General features: G+C 43.7%; 1 protein-coding gene across 1 annotated transcript; it reads right to left on the bottom strand.

The window, feature by feature from the left end:
• Nucleotides 1–495: 495 nt before the first annotated feature.
• Nucleotides 496–20,815, bottom strand: LOC106651299 (protein decapentaplegic-like). The gene is made up of 4 exons (XM_014369742.2): nt 19,473–20,815; nt 10,108–10,658; nt 2,308–2,822; nt 496–2,216 (listed from the first exon to the last, which is right to left on the bottom strand). Exons 2-4 carry the CDS (start codon nt 10,625–10,627, stop codon nt 1,674–1,676), a joined length of 1,578 nt encoding a protein of 525 aa, XP_014225228.1. The 5' UTR covers nt 10,628–10,658; nt 19,473–20,815; the 3' UTR covers nt 496–1,673.
• Nucleotides 20,816–22,587: the final 1,772 nt, after the last annotated feature.

Genomic DNA, 22,587 nt, shown 5'->3' on the forward strand with positions numbered 1-22,587 from the left:
GTAAATTTCATCGTTCCGTTTCCTGACTCGTTTAGGTTCTCCGCACTAACATACATATCACACATACACCACGATTTTCCGACGCTATTTTTTACATACATACTTACTTACTTACACGCACATTAACGCATATAATATCGTCGCTCAGCGCTCTGCGCGGCTCAGAACTCGGAATCTCTCGCAGCCATTCCTCGATAAATGCGCTACGCACACATATTCACGGATTTGTGCGAGCGAGCTTGGCTTGACTCGCACACACACACACACATACACACATGAACGATCCACACAAACGAAACTATATAAATCTATACCGGTTTTCTCGCAGGCAGCCTTATTAATAAATTATACGCGTCCCAAGGAGGTTTGGCTTCTTCGCCTATCTCGCGAGAACGAGTGAGAGAGCGACGCAACTCTTCTCTCTCTTTTACTCTTAGCGTCGTCTTTTCTCATTCTTTTCTTTTCTTCGTTCTCTCTCTCTCTCTCTGTCTTTCACTCTATCTATATCTATCTCTCTCATAAATGCGTGCGTATACGTGTGTGCGCGTGTGTCTCAAGTGTATACGCGAGCGCACTCAGTATACATTGCAGCCCTCGCGATCCTCCGAGTGCTAAATATTTTTGGTATTTTTCTCTCTCTCTCTCTCTTTTTCTCCGATAGTGCGATTTAGGGATGTTCTTTCTCTATCTCTCTTTTACTTCCGATTGTAAAAATTGTCCAGAGTCGTGTTTTGTACACGGGTAATCAAGCTGTGTAAATACCACAATCGATCGCTGACGCTGGTGCGCACATACAATATCGTCCACGCATAAGAGAAAGAGAGAGAGAAAAAGTCGCGATTTATTAAGCTTCGAGGATTTACCTCGCTTTAGCTCACTCATTTATACATACGCACACAAACACATGAATGTAGCACGCATTGCTGCTGCTGCTGCTGCATACATAGTGTTCGAGCTCGAGTGAACGTATGGAAGGTTTACTCGCGGCCAGATCGTGTCTGCCCGTGTGTGTGTGTGTTTAACGATCGGAGGAGCTGCGAAAGAAGAAGAAGGCGTATATATCTTATCTCTTTTCTCTTCTCGGCTCGTCGTGCTCTTTCTATTCTCGTTTTGCGTTCACGTCGAGCTCCTTTTCTCTCTCGCCCGTGCAGTGAGCGACAAACAACAACAACGCAGCAACGACAACGTGACTCTTCTTCGGATTAATCTGTCTGTGGGTTATATACAAGGCGGCTCTCTGAAGAATTGGAAAAACTATATGTACAATCACGAGATACGCTTGAATGTAAATTGTTAGTTTGAAACTGCAGAAAAATATATACGACAGGCACCGCACGCGCGCACACAATATATAAACACGTGTTACACAAAAAAGAGTAATAGAAAAAACAAGAGGATAAAAAAGATAGATAAACAACGCCTCGATACGCACACGCACAGGTATGCTGCACGTCGAGGTGCATCTTCACTCACACACACATACACACACGTCTATAATATATTTATCGTCGCATCGTCGTCATCGCTTTGGCCTTTTGTCTTTATTTTCTTCATATACTCTCGTCGTCTTCTTCGTCGGTGCGTCTGCGGCAATCCATGTTATAGTTTTCGTCGTTTTTCTATATTATCACTCGTGCACTCTTGCCACGACAAAGTAACATTTTTTCTTTTCTTCAACGACATCCGCAGCCGAGCACCGACATGTCCTGATAATTCTTCAAGACGACCTTGTTCTCCTCGTCGAGATAGAGCATGGATATCGAGCCGAGGGTCGTCGGCACGCAGCACGCCTTGGGCACCAGGGCCGGATTCGTCGAGTAGACCAGATTCTGGACGATCGCGTGATTCGTCGAGTTCAGATGGTCCGCCAGCGGGAAGGGACAGTCGCCGTGACAGTAGAAGGCGTCGTAGCCGGGCGGCGCGACGATCCAGTCGTTCCAGCCGACGTCGGCGAAATCGACGTAGAGCGGATGCCGGCGGCAGTTCTCGCGGCCGTCCTTGCGGCGATTCTTGCGCAGCGCCGCTCGCCGGGCTCTGCGCTCCATTATGTCGCTCGCCGTCGACATCTTCTTGCGGCCGTCGTCCGTGTACGTGTAGAGGGTCGGTCGGCTGCGCTGCCAGCCGTCCTGGGACTCGTCGTTGCGCAAGCTGCGCCGCAGACGCACGTGCTCCGTTTTGTGGTGAGGGCCGTCGGGCTTCACCGCCGCTCCCGTTATCTTTAAAAAATCAAACGAAAACGAAAAAACGTTAATAAATTTACTCGTGGACAAGCGGAAGCTTTCCGAGGTTGTATCGAAAAATATTTACCTGGACGAGCAGGCCGTGATTCTGGGCCTTGTCGGCCATCCAGCGCTCGATGGCCGGGCCGACGTCGAGGCTGACCGTCTCGTTCGACCTGATGTCGAGGACTTTGCTGTCGATGAGTCGCAGCAGCGGCTGACTCTTGCCCCGCACGCCCGGCTTGACGATGTCGTGCACCATCAGCCTGACGTAGCGATGCTTTTTACTGTCGCTACTCGACGTTCTCTTTTTGCTACTACTATTATTTTTATTATTATTATTATTACTTTTATTATCATTACAGCTTCTATTGCTAATATAACTAGTACGAGTCGCGTTGTTATCGTTATCCTTATAATTATTATCGTTAATTTCGTTAGTTTCCACTTCGACGTCGTCCTCCAGGTCGTCTTGCACCTGCAGCGAGACTCGACTGAGCGTCAGCTCGGCCGCCCTGAGCTTCTCCTCCTGCGGTATGCTGCTCAGATTGAACCACAGCCGAAAGCGATGCGTCGATTTGAACTTGTCGTCGATCTCGCTCTCTGCAATCAGAAAGAAAAAGAAACACGCGCATTTTAATATATTTATGCAACAATAATTTGGCACATTTTTTTTAGGAGTTCAATATTCTTTCAAGGGTTACAAGCAATTAGTCGGCGCGCGCATACAACGCAAATTTGCCGTAACGCTTTTAAAAACGTAAAATTTCTCTCGAGCGTGGGGCAGTTCGTTTTTTTTTGCTCGCGTGTGTGTGCGAAGGTATGCAAGCGCGCGCGCGCGCGCCCGGCCACGCACACTAATGATGACTCAATATTCAAATTTCACCACAAGGCAAATTACCGTGAGATATATAGATATAGGTATATATAGATGTTTGAGGCGAGCCATGCTTGGGAAGTATAAACGCGCCGCGCGCGGTCCCATATGTATACGAGGCATTTTAACTTTTTATCGGTTGTACCTTCAATGTTCCTTATACTTCGATGCTTTCGAAAATTATTATTTTTCTTTTTTTCCTTTGGTTTTACGAACGTTAGAGAAGGAACTTTTTGCGGTTGTCCCGTGAGAGGCCGCGTGCCTAAATATATTATAAATCATGAATTTAATTTTTATGCTCTTCGCTCCGCTTTATATGACCCGTGTGAAAAAAAGGCAAATCGAGTCCGTTACGATTGCGCTCGGGGGTTTTTATAACCGCGGCTATATTCGCGATGTGCGATGCGATGATCGTCACGGCAAAAATCAATCGTTGGGCAATCGTGAAAATATCAATGAAGCTCCCGCGGGCGATCGATCCTCGAGGATCTCCTCTTTTTTCTCATTCTTCGATTAAATTTTGTACTCGTACTACGAGCCACTTGCACGCGCGCGAAAATTTGAATACTCATTTTCTCTAACGATCGTCCGCAGTGAGAAACGCAGTTTATTACTGTACAGGTATTAAGGACGATCATCAAAGACCTCACAAGAATCACTTCCCTCTCTCTCTCTCTTTCTCTCTCCATCTCTCTTTATATTTTATTTTATTTTTTAATCTTTCTTTTTCCAGCTTCATTCTTCTGCGCTCGTGCTGCGCTTCTGATGCCCGAAAGTCTCGAACGCCGAAATATCCCCCACGCACGCAACAACGACCCTGTCATTAAATTCGTGTATGTGTGTGTGTGTTTCCTATGCACACTTTGCGGCCGGTTCTCTCTTTCTCTCTCTCTCGTCGATGAAAACGTCAAAAATTAGAACGCGCGCGCCGTTCTCATCATCATCATCATCATCATCATCATCATCATTATCATCGTCGTCGCTCGTCGTGAGAGAGCTTGAGCATGCATATAAGTGTACAATATGCTATTCGTTCGTTTTTCTCTCTCTCTCACTCTCCTGCGCTCTCGAGACTCTCGACTCTGCAGCTACACAAGCCGGCTCGAGAGTCGCAGCGTAGCAGCAGCAACAGCAGCGCAACATCATCAAAGGAAAAAAATGCAAGGTCGTTTATATATACATACTTATTCAGAGAGAGAGAGAGAGAGAGAGAGAGAGAGAGCGCGGCAAAGAGGAATCTGCTGCCGAAATTCCCTATAGGGTAGGAGTATACCACGCATTTGCAGACGCATACACACACAGGTATATACACTATCTCCCGGTGTGGTATAATCGCACGCGATCGTCCAGAATTTCGTTAAAACGAGAAGAGCAAAGAGCGCGAGAGAGGAAGAAAAAAAAGGAGCTCGCGGCACACACGATTCAGCGAGAGAGAATCGATGTCAAAAAGTCAATAATATGAAAAAAGAAAAGGAGAATCAGCGAGTTCGATTACGCGCGCAATTGTTGATGAAAATTTTCATTACTCGTACGATTAAATCGGCTTCTCCATATTGTAACGTGTACCGGCTCTAATAAACGTCTTACTATATGTACAAAATGTTAATAATAGTTACGCGCACAGATATCGTATAATTATCGTTTCGTCCGTATAAAATAAATATTCTACACGATCTACGCGTGCGGCGCATTTATTATAAGCGGTACTCATTATCGATCTTCAGCCGCGTGTTGTAGCCTATAATGTTTGTGCAGCAGTCCACGTTATATTATTGTGTGCGCGGCCTGCGTGTGTGTGTTGAAATTCGAGGAGCTTTACCCAATCGCTTTTAATGAAGATTGACATAACACGCGCCAACGACTCGCGCTCGATTATGTGCTATACTTAATGTAAGCACATCGGCGTGCGATCGGCAATGTCAAATCGAATTAGAACGCGTTGCAGTTATGCGCCACCATCGGCGCGGGAGCAGCAACAACAAACAGACGTCGAGAGAAGCTATTAACTCATTTAAATTTCTTGTTTACTTAAGTTTACGCGCGCGACGCGCATAAGCTTATTATTGCTGTATATATAACTAATGCAAAAAGCGCATTTAGTACTACAGCAATATGAAGATATAAATGACGAGGGAGAGAAATGACTATTAAATGTATACACGCGGTGGTGTGCAACGACGGCAGCAGCAGCAGCGCTTCGTTATAATGCCTTAAACTTTTGACAATTCAATTTCGTCCAGCCGCAGCAACAGCGGTGGTAGCTAAAGGCCGACTTAAGCGGCAGCCAAACGAACGAACGACGAAGAAGAAGTCATATAAACAGCCCTTCGCTTTTGTAAAAAAAGGATGAAGAGGACGAAACAAAACGTTTTTTTTTTGGCATGGACCTAGTTATTACCTCGTTCGCTCGTACGGTTATATCTGTGCGCGCGTGTGTGTGAGTACACGTGTGTACGTGCACGTATATCCAGCACACGTGCTTGCGCGAGCTAGCTCTGCGGCAAAAGGGTAATTTTCGCAGTCTGAGCGTCTGAGTGGACCCCGTACACTCATATACCTACATGTAAGCATGTGTGTGTGCATAAATATATAAAGAAAGTATGGGGCCGAGCTCCTTTGCCCAAAGTTGAACGAAAAGAGAGTAAAAAAAAGAGAGAGAGAGAGAGACAAGAGGATAAGAGAGTAAAAAGAGAGAGAGAAGCGCAAAACGAAGGCAAAAAAAAGTTAAGGATAAAAAGCCGCTTGAAGCTAAGAGTGAGTGAGAGAGTAAGAGGACGAAGGAGGAGGAGGAGGAGGAGGTAGAGAGGACGGCCCCCCTATATAAGTTCGGGGCAAATTGTGCGGTAAGCGGAATCCATTATCCACTGATATAATATATTATCCCCATGAGCGCGAAGGCAGAGCAGGAGCGAGCCGAGCCGAGCGCGGGCGCGTTTTTCGAAACCCGAAGACCACCCGGTCTCTTTTTCTCTTTCTCCCTCCCTCTCTCCCTCTGTCTCTCGTGCGTCGTTTCATTGTTCTCCGTGCGATTTATGCTGCTGTTGCACACACACACACACATACACTCAGCTTCGATGCTGACTCTTGCTCTCTTTGACGATAATAAGCTTTTGCAAAAGAGAAAGACTTACTATGTGCGCGTGTACATAGAGAGAACGAGACGGAGAGGGAAAGAGAAAAAAAAAGGTTCGCACGCGCTTAAGATGCCATTCGTCTCAATTATCCGTTAGTATATATATTGCGCGCGGATAATGTGTGTTGATTTTTCGGGTTAACGAATGAATGAAAAAAAAAAATCTCGATACACGTGTGTAATATAGTGTATTATTATACCTCTTCGTGCAGTCGCGGGCAGCTATATAACGATAAACTCATCGACGCGTTTCTTATGAGAAATATGCTAAAAGTGCGTTATGATAATTAAAGCACGTTACGATCTCGCGGGGCCATGCGCGCGAGTAATGAATTTCCATTTTATTACACACATATGCGCGAGAGAGCACGACGCGAGGATCTGGCAGGCTTACCGTGCTTATTATACTACTACTACTACTACTACGACTACTACCTACAACAAATAAAAATGCGAGAGTCGAAGAGGAAGATATTATCTTTCGCATTATATAGCTTTTGAAGAAGATATTATATTTGATGAATAAGTTCTGAGAACGAGACCCGGGGTAGTCCGCACGGTACAGCGGCAGAGAGTCGTAGAGAAGAGCGCGATATAGTTATGCTCGCTGGCCTTTTTCTCGGCAGTCGAATTGCGGAAAATGATCGAATAACCAATCCTTTTGTGGGACCGGAGAATAAGGAATTCAGCTATATATATAAGTAGCTGTGAGCGAAGCGCGCGCGCCTGGGCTACTTTTTACGCGCAGGGGCAAAAAAAAGGACGAAGAAAGAAAGAACGAAAGAAGACCAAACGCGAGTCACGCTGGTTAGTCGCGTTTGTGGAAAATCGTTGAAACATGAAAAAAAAGGAGAAGAAGAAAAAGAAGAAAAAAGTTGAACTAAGAATTTTTTGAGATTTCATCGAGCGGACTTCCAATAAATCTGAAAAGTTTCCTTGCTAACGATATTGCCGTTACTTGCCGATTTTCTCATAAATTGATTTGATCGTTAACGATTTAATTAATTTTATCATACAAATTTTTTTCGTTGCGAAACACGACGTGATCTAATTACGTTCATATTATTGATCGATCGGGAGCTTTTCCAACGTTGTTCGTCAAATTTTTTCAACTTCAATTTCTTTATACTTCTGCATAATTAATTTATGCAACTGTATAAGTTTACATGAAATACAATTTTATTTGCAACGCCGATCGAGCGAATAATGAAAAAAAAAAAATAATAATAAAATGAATATTAACAACGACACGCCTGATCGATAGTTGAATCAAGTGCGTCTGAGTTTATACAAATAAAAAGCTCGATCGAAGGTTATAATCGTAAACGTATTATACCGACAGCGAGTTAAAAAGAGTAAAGAGGAGCTGCCAAGTATCTTCGTGCCAAATGAAAAAGAAGAAGAACGAACCGATTCATCTCTCGCGTCTCGAGGAGTCGTGAGACAGAGAGAGAGAGAGAGAGCAAATAATACGACAGGTAAAAAACAAGACACTATACGACTATTATAGTTAATCCCCGATCTCGTGTGCGCCGATGGTGGTAACGAGGTCTCATCTCGTTGTGGATCCTGCGGACACACACAAACACACATCTACACACACCACAGCCAGTCAGACAGACAGAGAAACACGTGTTTATTACGGGCTTGTACATGTGTGGGAGAGTCCAATCGGAATAAACCAATGGCGCGCGCGGCTTCTCACCGAAAAATCAACACGTTATATTACCTGCCTACCTATGGGCTCGTTTTCTCAGAGAGCGACGAAATGCGCTTCTCTCTCTCTTTCTTTCTCTGCCTGTGTGTATACTACTTTGAGAAAGAGGCCGGCCAGCAGCAGCAGCACACATAAGCTGTATATAAGCTGTATTAAGCCCCGGCGCCTGCGGTAACCGATACTTCTGACGGCTTTATACATATATCTTATTATGTTTTTTGCGGGTCCCGAAAAAGCTCCTGCTGAGACGAGAGACGAGAGCCGCTGCGGCGCGCGACCATTACTTTTTAAGCTGTCGATGCTCTTTCCGTTATCGAGTTATATAGGCTCGCACACACTCGTTTCAGAAGTTGAGAGAATATTTCCGGTATTCGCGGGCTCTTCTTCTACTTCTTCTTCTTCTTTCTCTCTTTATATACACACAATGCGCATGAAAGGAATTCGCGATGAAATCCGATCGATAGATTTTTGCTGTCGCTGCTGATGTGCGTGTGTGTGGCATGAATATATAAACGTGGATATGAGAAACTTGTAAGACGTATTTACGTGTGTATTTTATATCGAGTTGGTAAAATTATAGGAATTTGTGTTTTGAAGCGCGGCTAACATCAAATGGAGCAAAAGTATTGTCTTGCTTGCGATTCCGCTAATTATGCTCTAGTTGTCGATTTTTTGCCATCTATATACTATAAATATGCAGATCAGAGTAAAATTGAGTTCGACAATTATCTCGAAATAAATTTTTAAGCTCTGCACGCGAATGATCACGATATGTGCCATTAATATAGATCGGTTACACGATACGGGTGTGTACAATAATGCACCTGTTACATATGGCTCGACGGTGTCGTTCATTAATCCGATTAAAGATAGATCGAAAAGTGCACACTTTTATATTATTATGTCGACGCAACGAGCAGCGCAAACTAGTTTCAGCTGGTAAATATGCACCGAATCGTTGCTCTTTGATTTTTTCGCGCTCGTGCATGCTGCAGCGTGAAATTTACGCGCGCGAGCTTATTATAATCGCGTATTCAAGGTATTGACGCAATATAGTGTCCGGATACGTAAATAAAATTTGATACATTCGCGATCGGCGGCTCTAATGTGCGAGTTATTATATTTATCATTGAATTCTTATAAAAATTGTGCGCATCACTGAGACTTTGGAACAGTAATAATACATATTTATGATGCTGAGGACCCAGTGCTGAAGATAAATATACTAACTCTAGATAAATATCTAGATAAATATAATATAGGAAAACAATAATTTATACCTGGGGAAAATAGGTACTTTCATATGAGTACCGTTCCTTGTTACTTCGTAAGCGGGTTTCTTGAAAACTAAGATAAAGCCATCTGGCGGAGGACCACGGTATTTCTCAAACATATTTGTCAAGGTGAACTGACTTTTCGAAGAGACTAAACGATGTATTTTTACTTATCTTCGTTTCTTAATACAATTTGAATAATTTCCTTGCAAAACTATTATTAATTTTTAAAATTTGTTATTAACAATCATAACAATTAAATTTTGGTCAATTTTTGATGTGTTCGCTGTTTCGGAGCTTTCGTTGTATGCAAGCTCGTTATGAACGTATTTTACTGAACATCAAACGTAGTTTTTAGAGTTGTCTAGATACATAGATTAAGTCAGCGAAATTAGGGTTCTTGTTAGGGGCCAAAATCAAATTCTTAGAATCTGTTAATCGATTTCAGCGTGTGTTATATAAAAAGGAGATAAGGAAGATAAATTAAGATAAAATAAGACCTACGTGGGGAAGTGTGGGATCTTTTTTCATGCTTGAAAAAATGAATTTCCAGTAAAATTTTCAACAATAATCGTCACCGACATACCGATCGCAGAAATATGCAGCTCTATCAAAACAGGTTCTCGCGGTATGCTGCTCGCGGCTTACGCGGCACACAGCATATCATATACATACACATACGTAGATCGAGAGTGAGAAAAATGAAAAATTGCGCTTCATGACGTCATAAACGTATACGAATGTCGCATTAACGAAGAAAATAAAAAGACTCAAATGCCATCGATATTTTACGCACACACCCGCGTCCAAGCGCATTGCATCGTCGCAAGCTCCGAGAGCTTTTTACTTTACCCCCAAAGTATTATGTTATAAAGAAAGTCTCTCACCTTCGTGCACGAAGGTCCTCACGGTGTTGGCGTTGGCGACGTTCATGCCGGGCTTCGCCACGTCCACCGAGTCGAGCTTCTTCTGTCGCTGATACAGCGCCCTGATGCGCTCCGGTATGTGGGCGCTGCCCACGCGCCTCTGCCCGGGCCTCGGTATGCGCTTGAAGCCCAGCATCGACAGCAGACTGGCCTCGAGGCTCTCCACGATCTTGGACTTGTCGCTGTCGCTCATATTATCCCCGCTCCTGTCGATGTCGCGTTCATCCTCGTGGTCGTGATGATGATGATCGCTGTGACTCTTATCCTCGATGATGATGCTCCTGTTGTGCGACCTCAGCGTGGTCCGCCATCGACTTCTTGTGTTGTTGAGGTTGTTGTTGTCGTTGAGGCCGACTGTGTTGGTGTTGACGTTGATGTTCATTTCGGTGGCGTTCGCCAGCAGCGAGACCATCGCTGCCGCCAGCATCAGCCTCAGCAGCAGCAGCAGCAGCAGCGGCGACGGCGACAGCGTCAGACGCATCGTCGAGTTACTTTTGCCCCGCTGCCCACTCCTGCAATAATGATAATAAAGCAAGTTACACACGTGACACAAAGAGAAGAAAAATATTTTCGAAAATTGCGAATAGAAGCGAGAAATTAGCAGATTTAGAACGAAGCTCCGCGATAATTGCCGAGAAAAACAACGCGATTCGTCATCCACAACATACCATATGTCAGATGTGCGCGACAGACGAACAGACAGACGGGGCACAGAAAAGGAGAGCATTTATTGATACAGCACTCGACTCTCTCGATGTGTATGTATGTATACACGTGTGACGTTATAATATACGATCAACAGCACTAGACAGTTTGGTGCCGAGCAAAAAAAAAAAGGAAGAAGAAAAAAATTAACGCGCATATATATTACCTGTGTGTGTGTGTATTATATGTGTGTCAGTGTGTTGTTTGCCTTGTGTGTGCGTGACTAATTTTACAGGCAGCTCATCATCGTTCGCAGCTTCTTTAACACGGGGCTATATATTGTTTAGATATATCGCAGCGAGTGTTTGTACAGCTCATTAACGTGTCTTTTGTTCCCGTTACATTTAACGCGCGCAAATTCCGCAATATATTTATCTCGTTATACGCACGCGACGGCCGTATACGATTATTATTGTAATGTTCGAGACTTTCACATTTCGTCGAACTTTTATAATACGACACGATGCAAATGATGCAATTGCGCGAGATCCCCGAGATATTTTTAAACTCTTTTTTTTTCTTTTGAGGAGAAACTCGGGAAAAAGATTATCGCAGCTGCAAGGAGTAACAAATTTCGCGGCCGAGCGAGATAAAAATAAAATCCGCGATTTTCCTGTTTATGTATCGGCCGTGCCGATTACGCATCGCGACTGATCGTCGCGCGAAATCATTCCCTGCGCGCAAAAGCTCGAATAACACCGAGAGAAAGAGAGTTACGCGCGTCGATGGAAAATTTCGCCGCGAAAGGTCAATTTTCGCATATTTATAATCGAGCGATCGCTCGATATCTGCGCGTACGACCGCGCGCCGCGGAGTAGCCGAGCGTGAATTTTCGTTTAATCTTCGTTGTCGTTGAGTTATAGATCTAATTAATTCTCGCTGATCAAAGTCGGATTTAATCTCATACTCGCGCCGCTGTGTGTATATAATTTTTCACCTATACACGAGCTATTGCAGAAACGTATACATTAGAACACATTTTACTCTCGGAGCTATAATAAGCGCCTGGAATTGGAATCGAATTGCAATACTCATATTTGGAATTATATAGCGAATGTGTGTAAGCCGCACGGCTCGTAATTAGATACTAATTTTTACCGTCGTACGTATCTTTACAATGATGCTATTAATATCGATCGTGCAAAGATCGTTTAATTTTGTTTAAGAAAAAAAAGAGGCAACGTGCATAATGATAATTAATCCATGAGTATTATATATACACACACACAAGATGCGGCATAAAACTCGAGAGGATCGCGTGCGCGCGACATAATAATACGATCGCCTTGGCCCCGAATACCATTGGAAATTTACACGCGCGGGCTGCTGCTGCTGCTGCACACAGGAGACTTTCCCGGGCTAAATATTCTTTAATGAATTAAATCACACACGAAGGCGCGTACCGATTTCACATTTTTTTTTTGCGTAAACGGCGCAGTTAAACGCGCGAAACATTTTTATATTTATTTTTGTCTTCTTCCATCTCGCTCTCTCGGACTCTGATTTTTGTCACGCAGCTCGCGCGTGATAACGAGGAATGCACGCGCGAGGTGGTGTGGTGCGCGGGTATTATTATATGGGTGTCGATTTCGTGCCCGCTGGCGCCACGGATCGATTGACGCGCATCTGCAGCGAGTTTTATTATAATACGGCGCGATCGGCGCTGATCGTCTCGCGGTTTTTCCAGTCGTAATCTTCGTCGTCGTCGTCGCCGTCGTCGCGCGGGCGGCGGTGATGATCCCGCGACGCAACAATATCAACGTTTAAACTTTCGAGAAGCAGCAGCTCGCTGGGCACGTAAAAAACCGAATATATAATAAGTAACTGCAGTTCGATGTACCTGCCGCGCTGCATCGCAGTTATAATGTATACGTATATATATGTAAAAATAGGTACAGCCGCTTGACAGAGTTTTGCATGCGTATCGTTATAATTTTCATCGTTATATGACGACTCTCTGCTTTACGGCGCATTCCTCGAGCTCTGCCTCGCGCGCGCGCAGATTTTAACGACTCTGCTTTATGCTGCTGCTGCTGGACTGCACTGCACGCGGCCCGTTTTGTGCGAGTTGCTGCTGCTGCAACGGCCATACACACACTCGGGAAAGAGCGAGAGAGAGAGAGAAAAAATTGCGAAGAAAACGAGTTTTACTCGGCCTTTTTTCACATATATCGATATACACGCTCGCGATATATACTCGTATTATCATCATCGAGCGGGAGAGAGAGAGAGAGAGAGACGCGGAAGACAATTTGAAATTTAAATGATCCACCGCGAGTGGCTACATAACTCGGGAACGCTCTTTTTTTTCAAGCTTTTATATATATTATTATTATTATCATTATTATTATGTTATTGCTCTCGCGCGAGTGTTGCGTTTCGCGCGCTATAACACGTCTTTTCCATATTTATACCCGATCCGAGTCAAGCTGTGAAGTAATAATTTCGAGCACGTGTGAGCGCTCGCGAGCTTTCGTCAGGTTTTTCTACCTAAAAAAAAAAATCTCGATCGAACCTCGATCGCACACTTTCGCAGGTATTTTACACGCGTATAAACACGCACACGCACACATTTGTAACGAGAATTGATTTAAATAATTTTTTTTCGGTAAAAATGCGTAGGTATATCACAATAAATTTGCCGCTCTCGGGCGCGAGAGAAACGAGAGATGGATATCTGCGGAGGAATTGATAAATGAATTTCATTTCATCGTTTCCTCGACGTGTACTACACCACTATTTTCAACTTGTTTATTCGCGTTCGAGCGAGCTTATCTCGCCTACGGCATCTCTCTTTTTCTCTCTGTAACAATGTGTATAATTTATCGCGCGCGCGCGCGTGTGTTTTTAAAATATTCCAGGATCAAGCGCGGCGACATATACGCAAAAAAAAGAAAAAAAATTAATGCATACACAAAAAAAATAAAGTAAAAAATTGATATCCACGAGCTGTTAATGATGTTTTGATGGATTGCTTCTTTTGCCGATCTCGACGCGCGCTCTCGCTTATATTCAATATATAATACGTGCCGAAATACACACACACACACACACACCGAGAGAGACGCGAAATATATCGCACGGCTTATAAAAAATTAGCCTCGAGAAAACTTTCCCATCGGCCGCAGAGAGCTTCGCCGCCGACACCGCTGCGAGCGCAGCGTTTTATGTTATTATTAATGCCTTATACACACACAAGACAAAAGTCTCGCAGTCGTAATATCTCGTGAGCTATATCATATGCACGCGGAGCAGAATCGAGCGAGAGAGAAGTGAGGGCAAAAATGAATCCCGGAGAGAGAGAGAGAGGATAGGCCGGTGGCGGAGTCGAGCTTCCTCTCTGACACCGACGTATATACAAGTAGGTATAGGATGTACATGTAAAAGAAAGAGAGAGAAAGAAGAAGCGCGCGAGCCGAGCCGAGCCAAGCTGTCTGCCATGTTTCTATTCACAATCACTTGGAGATCTGATCGTTGCGAGCGCGTGTGCGCACACACATACACGTGATACAGACACGATACGGAGCACGAGCTCAAAAATTCAGACGTATACACATACTTATACACGCACTGACTTGTATTATAGAGAGAGAGAGCGCCAAGTCTGTGATTTCGTACGATGATAAAATCTTATTAATTATTATACATCACGCGCTCCTATACATACACACAATATACAACCCTTCTTCTTCTTTTTACATCTTCTTTTGCTGTTTTTTTTTTAGTTGTATTTTAAATCTCGTGCGCTGCTGCGCTCGTATAACACGCGTTCGGAGCTTTAATGACGTTGTTTCTGGCTATATAATCGTGTAAGTATATTTGTGTGTGTGTGTGTGTGTGTGTGTGTGCTGCCCCGCGTGTGCCGCGCCCCTTGACGTTATACACACACACGTAAGCACCATATATAATACAGCTGCTGCTGCTGCGATGCTAAAAGAGATGCGAGAGAAGATGCGATTTTAAAGCTTCGCTGCTGCTGCGGCTTAACTTAACGAGCGCTCGATTCAGTGGCTTGTATATTTAAGCCGATGGGAAACGAGAGGAGGACTGCACACGTACACGCGCGCGCGGAGAAGAGGGCAGATCGCTTAGAAGATGCCGATCTCGATAGCCGATATAGTTTGTTCGGAGCAGAGATCGGGTCGCGCGCGCGCGTGCGAGATTCTCGCTGCGAGATTAAATAAGAATCGAAGGAGAGACGATGTCTAAGGGAGGCGCTTGTTTGCTTTTCGAGGGAATTTAGAAATTAATTTTTCATCGCGCGGCGCATATGGACCGTCATAATAATAAAAGTGCATTAGTGTGTGTGTGTGAGAGGCGAAGAAGATGATGATTCGTCAATATATTATGTATGCGTGGGCCTTTACAGTCGAATACTCGCTAATTATCGTGCATCTCTTTGTGTGCCGATCGGTATGCGTGTATTATAATAGGCGAACTGCGCAGTTCCGGTATTGTATTATGTAAAAAAAAAGGAAAAAAAATCTGAATTTTTACCATGTATCATATTTTCGTGGCATTGTTTTGGACACACCGAGGAAATACCAACAACAAAAAAAAGCAGAATAAACTAACACAGGCGTTACGTGGGCGCATAGTAGTACAACAGCTCCGACAACAAATTGACAAGTGATGAATGGCTACTTAACCGACACACAAAGCCGCAAAAATAATCTATACATATATTACATCTGTTTACATTGGACACACAAAAGAAAAGATTCACGGGCTAGGCCTAGATTTGGCAGGTAGCAATTGGTAGTAGTAGTTTTTTCGCCGCTCGCGCGCGCCGGACTTGTGTCGAACTTGCGACGCGCGCGAGTCAATATAGTGTGTAAGCGATGAGTCAGAGCTACGGTGCTTTTTTTTTTATTTGTTATATAGACACAAACCTATTGTGCGTGTGGCCCCGAAGAAGAAGAAGAAGACGACGACGAAGAATAAGAAAGATAGAAAAAAAGAAGGAAGAAAAGTAGAAGTTGGATTCCATACAGACTCGGGGCTAGATAATTAAATAAAAGCAAAGAACACAATATGAAGAAAGACAGAGAAAAACGTGAATGAAGTCATGATATCTATATGCCGGTTCGTACCTGTGCCATCCGGCTTTTTCATGCGGTGACATAAAACTCGAACGTGCTCGTTCGCGCGCGAGTTTTATAGAGAAAAAACCGAGAGGGTAATAAAAGAAAAAAAAAGATACATAAAGTGACGCGATTGCGCAAAATACCACGCGCGATCATTGCGCATCGAATCGACGCGATTACGCGAACCGAAAAAAGCGCATCGTTCAATCCCCTCCCCGCATCTTAGTTTTTTGATACGCATATACACGATACAATGCACAAGCTCCGAATCGAGCGCGACGACGACGATTCGTCTGTCCGCGCTGAATGCGATATATCATGCAATGCCGAGTGCGTGTATAGTTGGCTCGAGATATTTTACCCTCCCTCGTGGTCGCGGCCCCAGCCGTCGCATTGTGTGTTGCGTCTGTATGTGTGTCGGTGCAACTACATGTGTATAAGTGTGTGTGTGTCGTCCCGCCCACGCCGTCCAATCGCGTCGTCGCCACGGAAGAAGCGCTCCGAGCCAAGGGTCCCGCCTACGTGTATGGCCACGCAAAAGCTCCTCGCGTCGCTTACAAAACGCGCGAGCGCATCTCTCTTTTTCGAATCGAGCGTATAATGTATAACTTCGGGAATTTCACGTGACTCTTCGATCGTTGTTGTTTTTCTTCGGGATTACGGGAGGAAATTCGTGTAACAACACATGTGGGAATGAAGCTCGTTAAGAAATAAAAAGATAATCGCTTACGCGGTACGCGCAAGTAGTACTAGTAGCCAACAGTTGTGTCAGGTGGGTTGTGTACCTTTCCTACTTTCATCTCCGCGCGCGTAAAATAACAAATGTCGCAGCCAAAACAGGCGGTTCATACGCAACGACAGCTTAGATATAAGGCCCTAATGGGTCGAAAGGCAGATGCGGATCTTTTATAAAAAGAAAGAAAAAAAAGTACTTGATGCGAATTCTTGAAGATTAATATACGAATGGAAAGAACGATTTCTCGCGCGCGTGGCTCGAGTCTTTGAAAATATATCGTGGAAAAAGTACTTGAAATATCAAACACATGCTCTCTCTCTCTCGCTCGGTCCCTTCTTCCATCTTCGACGGATGATTATAATTTTCAAGATCTTTATACACACATAGCATTTATATGTATAAGGAGATTAATCACTCAACAGCTATACGGTATATAGCGTACCGGTGAAATGAACATGACAGATACTCGACTTGATGATGATGATGATGACGATGACGACGGGTCGACAGAGCAGGAGATAGGAGAATAAGAAGTTCGCGAGATGACTTGTATTATAAGTGCGCGACGATTCCAAGAAAACCGGATATTTACTCAAGCTACTTAACTTTTTTATATGTATTATAATATTATAATATGTATACCGCGAGAGAGAAAGAGCGAGGCGCGCGTCGAATTTGTAATACGCTTTTATTTTTCGGGTATATAATGAATATGGTAGCTCGGACCATTAACGCGCATTAACGGCCTGCCAGACAATGGGCCTGACACACCGAAATCCGATTTAGAATGAAAGAAGGTGTGAATTAGCCTCGTCTTTTATTCTTCTTTTATTCTTTCTCTATTATGAGCCAGCGCGCGATTATAATCAACCTGTCGATATCATCGATATATATTCATGCGCGCAAGCTTATTTAGCAATTCGAAGGTGTGAAAAACGTTTACCGCATGACGATACGATGATACTTTAAATATTGCGCGTGCGAATTTCTGCGCACGTGCCACAGTATATGAACTACAGCGGAAGTCGTGCGTGCGGGAATCGTGTGCGGGCCGATCGCGATTACGAAAATCGAGCTTATATATCGAGAGTAAAAGTTGGTAAAATACATGAAGCGCAAAAAAATATATATCATGAACTTGAGGAATCGCGATTGGTGCCTGAGGCTAAATTTGCACTTTCCCATATTGTAACTGTGTATGCGATATATCTACGATCGAAAAGCGAAGAAGTTCGGTGAAATCTATCGATACGCTCACGAAAATAGACGCACGCGCTCGGCTGGATGTATGTATTATCGATTTTCGCGCACGACACGCGTGTACCGTAGCCAAGCGCAAGTTGCATTTCGCGCAAGTGCAGAGGCATATTTTGAGCAACATAGTAAAACAAGTCTCTCTCTCTCTCTTTTTCAGGCGCTAAATGTGCATGCATAGTCTCGGGTATGTATAGGCATATATAAACTATACGAGTACGCGGGACGCGCGTCGTCATCGAAAATAATAGAAAATACGCGCAGCGGCGTCTGAAATACGCGGGTAAATACATATTTCATTTTATGCAATACAAATAATGGGAGGAAGAGAAATACATCGGATGTATTTGTAATGAGTTTCGAATTTCTATAACTGCAACGCATTTTTTTTAAATTTTAAATAAACTCGCACACTCGCGACGATGGTGGTATTCCACGGAATTTCCAACCGAATATTATAAATATATGTAAGTTTCACATACAAACACAGCGATATAACGCGTTGCTGTGGAATTTTCGTGAAATATAAGCGCGTAAACGCGCGTGTATGAGTATTAATGCAGCTCGAGTACTGCGTCCAGTGCAGTGCAGTAGCAAGTCCAGTGTCGGTGTCGCATATGTGCGCAGTGCTGCTGCACTGGCTCTATACGCACCTTTTCTCGCTCGTACTGCCGCAGTGCACAGGACTCGTCGTCGTCGTCGCGCCGCGAGTTTATATGCAAGTGTCTGCGTCTGCGTGTATATGCACACACATATTGTAAGTACGCGGACACATTTACGCTTCGTCGCGAGAACTCGCGGCTACTTTCACAAAATGTTTTTACGACTGCAGCAGCACAAGCGTTCATGCATACACACACGCGCATACACGCATACATGCAATACATATTTAAACATATGAATATACATATTATACGTACACAACCACACTCGATATATATAAAAGCGCGCACGCCAAAATCGTAAATATTAGCGGTAAAATAAGGTAAAAAAAAAAGATTCTCCTTTTTTTTCTTCGTTTTATTTATATATATAAATTTTTTTTATTTTACCTTCCATCCTAACGCGCGTGTCGCAATAAATTACCGAAAAATCATCGAGGAATGTATACATATATGCGCGCGCGCGAGCGAACGAGCGAGCGAATCGTCCCGTATCTTCGCTGACTCTTTTCTCTCTCTTCTTATTTTCAAGTCTCAAGGAAACATTTCTCGAGCATCCAGATCAAAGAGGTGTAGCATATGTGTGTGTATGTGTGTATATATATTATACACGCAGGTATATATCGTATATACGCATTTATAACCCGATCCCGAGACCCGAGTCGAGAAAAAAGCCGCTCGTTACGATCGTTTGCCTTCGTCGAGTTGTCTCTCGCTCTCTGTCTCTGGTGTGTATTATATAGCGTCAGTGCTGCTGCCCGTGTGTTGTATAAATAATACGTACATAAATGCAAAAAAATGAAAAAAAAGAAAGAAAGAAAGAACGAAGAAGCGAATAGCAGATCGACGTATTAATATACGTATAGGAGAAAAGGTCCTTACCTTGTGCTAGCCAGAAATTCGAGGCGTCAACAGCCACGGCATCTCTCCGTCGCCAGCACTGCGTTATAACGATCTTTAATATTTTTCCTTATTTCTTCTTGTTGTTATTCGCTCTTGATAATAATCCGTAATCCCGAATCAGCCGCCGAAAGATCCTGTATTGTGTATACGCACGATCACTCACTGCGATGCACGTACACACGGACACTCGGCACACACACAGGCACAGACACACTGGAGAGCTGCTGCGGTGCACTTTGGACACACTCGTTTTTTTTTTTTTTTACGTACAGAAAGAAACTGCACCTTTTTCTTTATTATTTATCCTCGAGCTACCGATTTTCTGGTCACTTTTTATGATTATTATTATTATTATTATTATTTCGAAACACGCACTGCTTTATTGGCAGGCGCGCGAGTCACAAACAACACACGGGTACTTGCAACGATAACACTCGCAACGCACATATCTCTCACACATGTCACACCGATTCTCGATTACTCGTCCTTAGAGCTTCTTTCTCGCTGTTGTCTCTCGTGTCTTATCGGCCAATAATAATCTGCACTCTAGGCAATGTATTTACGCTTTGTATTCGCGCGCTAGTGTTGGTAAATATGTGCGCGGTGAAACTCGCTGCTGCTGCTGCGTTGCTGATATCTGCTGTATGTAACACGCACGGTGTATATAGGAGGCCCGCGAGCAGCTCCGTTCTCCATTCGCGCAGCGCAGCAAAGCGGCTCCGTTCTCCTTTTATAAAAGCCTGACTGCCTGCCTGGCTGTCTATGCGAGGAGAGGAGAGGAGATGATTATGTATATCTCTGCACACACTTATTGACACTCTCGTTGGCGCAGCACTGAAAAGCAGCACTGTAACACCTCGATCGCTGCTTTTAAAAAGCACACGACAACAACACACCCCACGCACCACCACGAAAGGAGCACTGGGGAGCACTTGGCGCTGCAGCGGCGCGCTACTGCAGTTGCCGATCTCGATCTCGATCGGAAAACATCGACTCGTCCCTCGTGCTACGATCACGAGCGGATGATAACGTCGCCGATCGCCAATATGTTTACTCGCGCGTTCACAATTGTCAATTAGAGGCTTATCAATCCTAAATGAGCAAAATGCAACAATTGTCGGGGACAATGATAATGATAACAATGAAAACAACAATGACAATGATATGCAAAAATGTGCGCGTGTATGTGTGTGTGATAGTAATGTGCAGGTCCCCCGAGATCCGTAGCGGTGCTCGGTCGATTACTGACTGCTATGAAAACTAGTGGTCTTGTGTTCGATGGCCGAGGCCGTCGTTTCTCTCTCTCTCTCTCTTTTACTTTTAAAGACAGGCTACGAAAGACAGAGAGTCGCTCTCTACTCTCTGCTGGAGTCTGCGAGCTGCTGCTGCTGCTGCTTCTCTCTCTCTCTCATTCTGCAATGCTAAATAGAGGGAGTTACAAGCGGCTCGGCGTCTCTCTTTCTCTCGCGCGCGCACACACACGGGGGGGCTAACCCGTATTATATTATACCTATATACACACACGCACATAAATATATATGTGTGTATATAAAAATATATATAGATGTATATTGGAGGATATGTGAGTGTGTGCTCCGCGCGAGACTGTGTGTATATAAGAAAAGGCTTGACTGGTTATGTCCGATTCGCGTGCGTGTGTGTAAGTGCGTACTTATGTGCGAGTGTATATGTGTGTACATGCGAGAACCAGAAGAGTCGAGCAGTCTCGGACGGCGTAGCGTGCGTGAGATCGTTCCAGCCAACTTGGCGCTCGGCTCGGCAATCGGTAAGGTATTCGCGCGCGCACATATATATATATATATATGAGCGAGTCCGTGTATAGGCATGCCAATATATGCTATATACACATACGCACACGTATATTGTAAGTTGGTATCTGTGCATGTTTGTGTGCGCTCGTGTGCAGGTATGGACACGACTTGCAGTCGCTTACTGTGCTCTGGCGGCATTGGTGCAGGTATATTATACACACGCGCACACGTACATACGTGCATTAATACATATAATATTGCGAGTGTAAATCTGCGTATACGCGAGAGTGCGAGACTCGTCGCGTTCAGGGCCGTACAATACGCGCGCGGATTTGCGCGTCGCGACGCTTTCGTGCATCGGCAGCAGCTCTGCGGCGCACTGCTCTATGAGCGTAAGTTTTCAACGTAATATATATGGATGGGTAAGGAAAACTTACTCGCGATAAGATCAGTGAGTTTTTGACGAGCCACGCAGCAATCGTCGTCGATTTCATCTGGATGAGTGTCCGAAAACAGAATTCTAACGATGAAAAAGAACATCGTGTGATGAAAATAATAATTTGGAGGCAACTAAACAGGTTTCTGAATTTTGCAAGAAAATCATCAAATTAGGGTCCGTGAAAAAGGGTAATGGGCGATTTGGAAAATTCTGAAAAAATTCAGACAGATTCTTTGACAAATTTCAAAATTTTTGATCAGTGCATTTTTTTGTTTAAGTGCTCCTAACTTGATATAGAAAATCTCAAAGATTTCTAATTAAAGTAGAAAACCCCTTTTAAAATCAGCCCTAAGGCTGATCCAATATAACTTATCATAGGGAGCTTTATTATTAGGTTCCTGGAGACCCCAAAAAATTTTGGTAAAGAAACGTGACCCGCAGGTTAAAATGTCTTATCGTGAAAGTGCTTACTATACTTTAGAAACGAGCTTTATTTATACAATTAACTTTGCCACTTGCAGGTTTACAGATAAATGTACTCGCCATCTAACGGTGGCGACTGGTATTATAGTTATAATTGAATTTCGTAAAGTGTTTGTATATCTTTTTTGTTCATTTTTGCATTAAAGTTAATGTATATGTGAATTTTTTTAAACGTCTTTTACTCATAAACTGTTCGAGCAATTGGTGGAAAAAATAAATTAGTACAGATATATTCATTTTCAATGAAGATTCATTGTAAGACTACTTGAAATAAAATTTCGTATAGTTTCTCCAGTAGTACATATTGAACAGTTGACACAGTTGACACAGTACAACGACTATTATTTCAAAACCGTGCTTTGATTTATACAATTATTTTGATTTTGTCACTTGCAGATTT

This window comes from Trichogramma pretiosum, unplaced genomic scaffold (genome assembly GCF_000599845.2).
Source record: "Trichogramma pretiosum strain Unisexual culture from Peru unplaced genomic scaffold, Tpre_2.0 scaffold53, whole genome shotgun sequence".
Classification (NCBI taxonomy): Eukaryota; Metazoa; Arthropoda; class Insecta; order Hymenoptera; family Trichogrammatidae; genus Trichogramma; species Trichogramma pretiosum.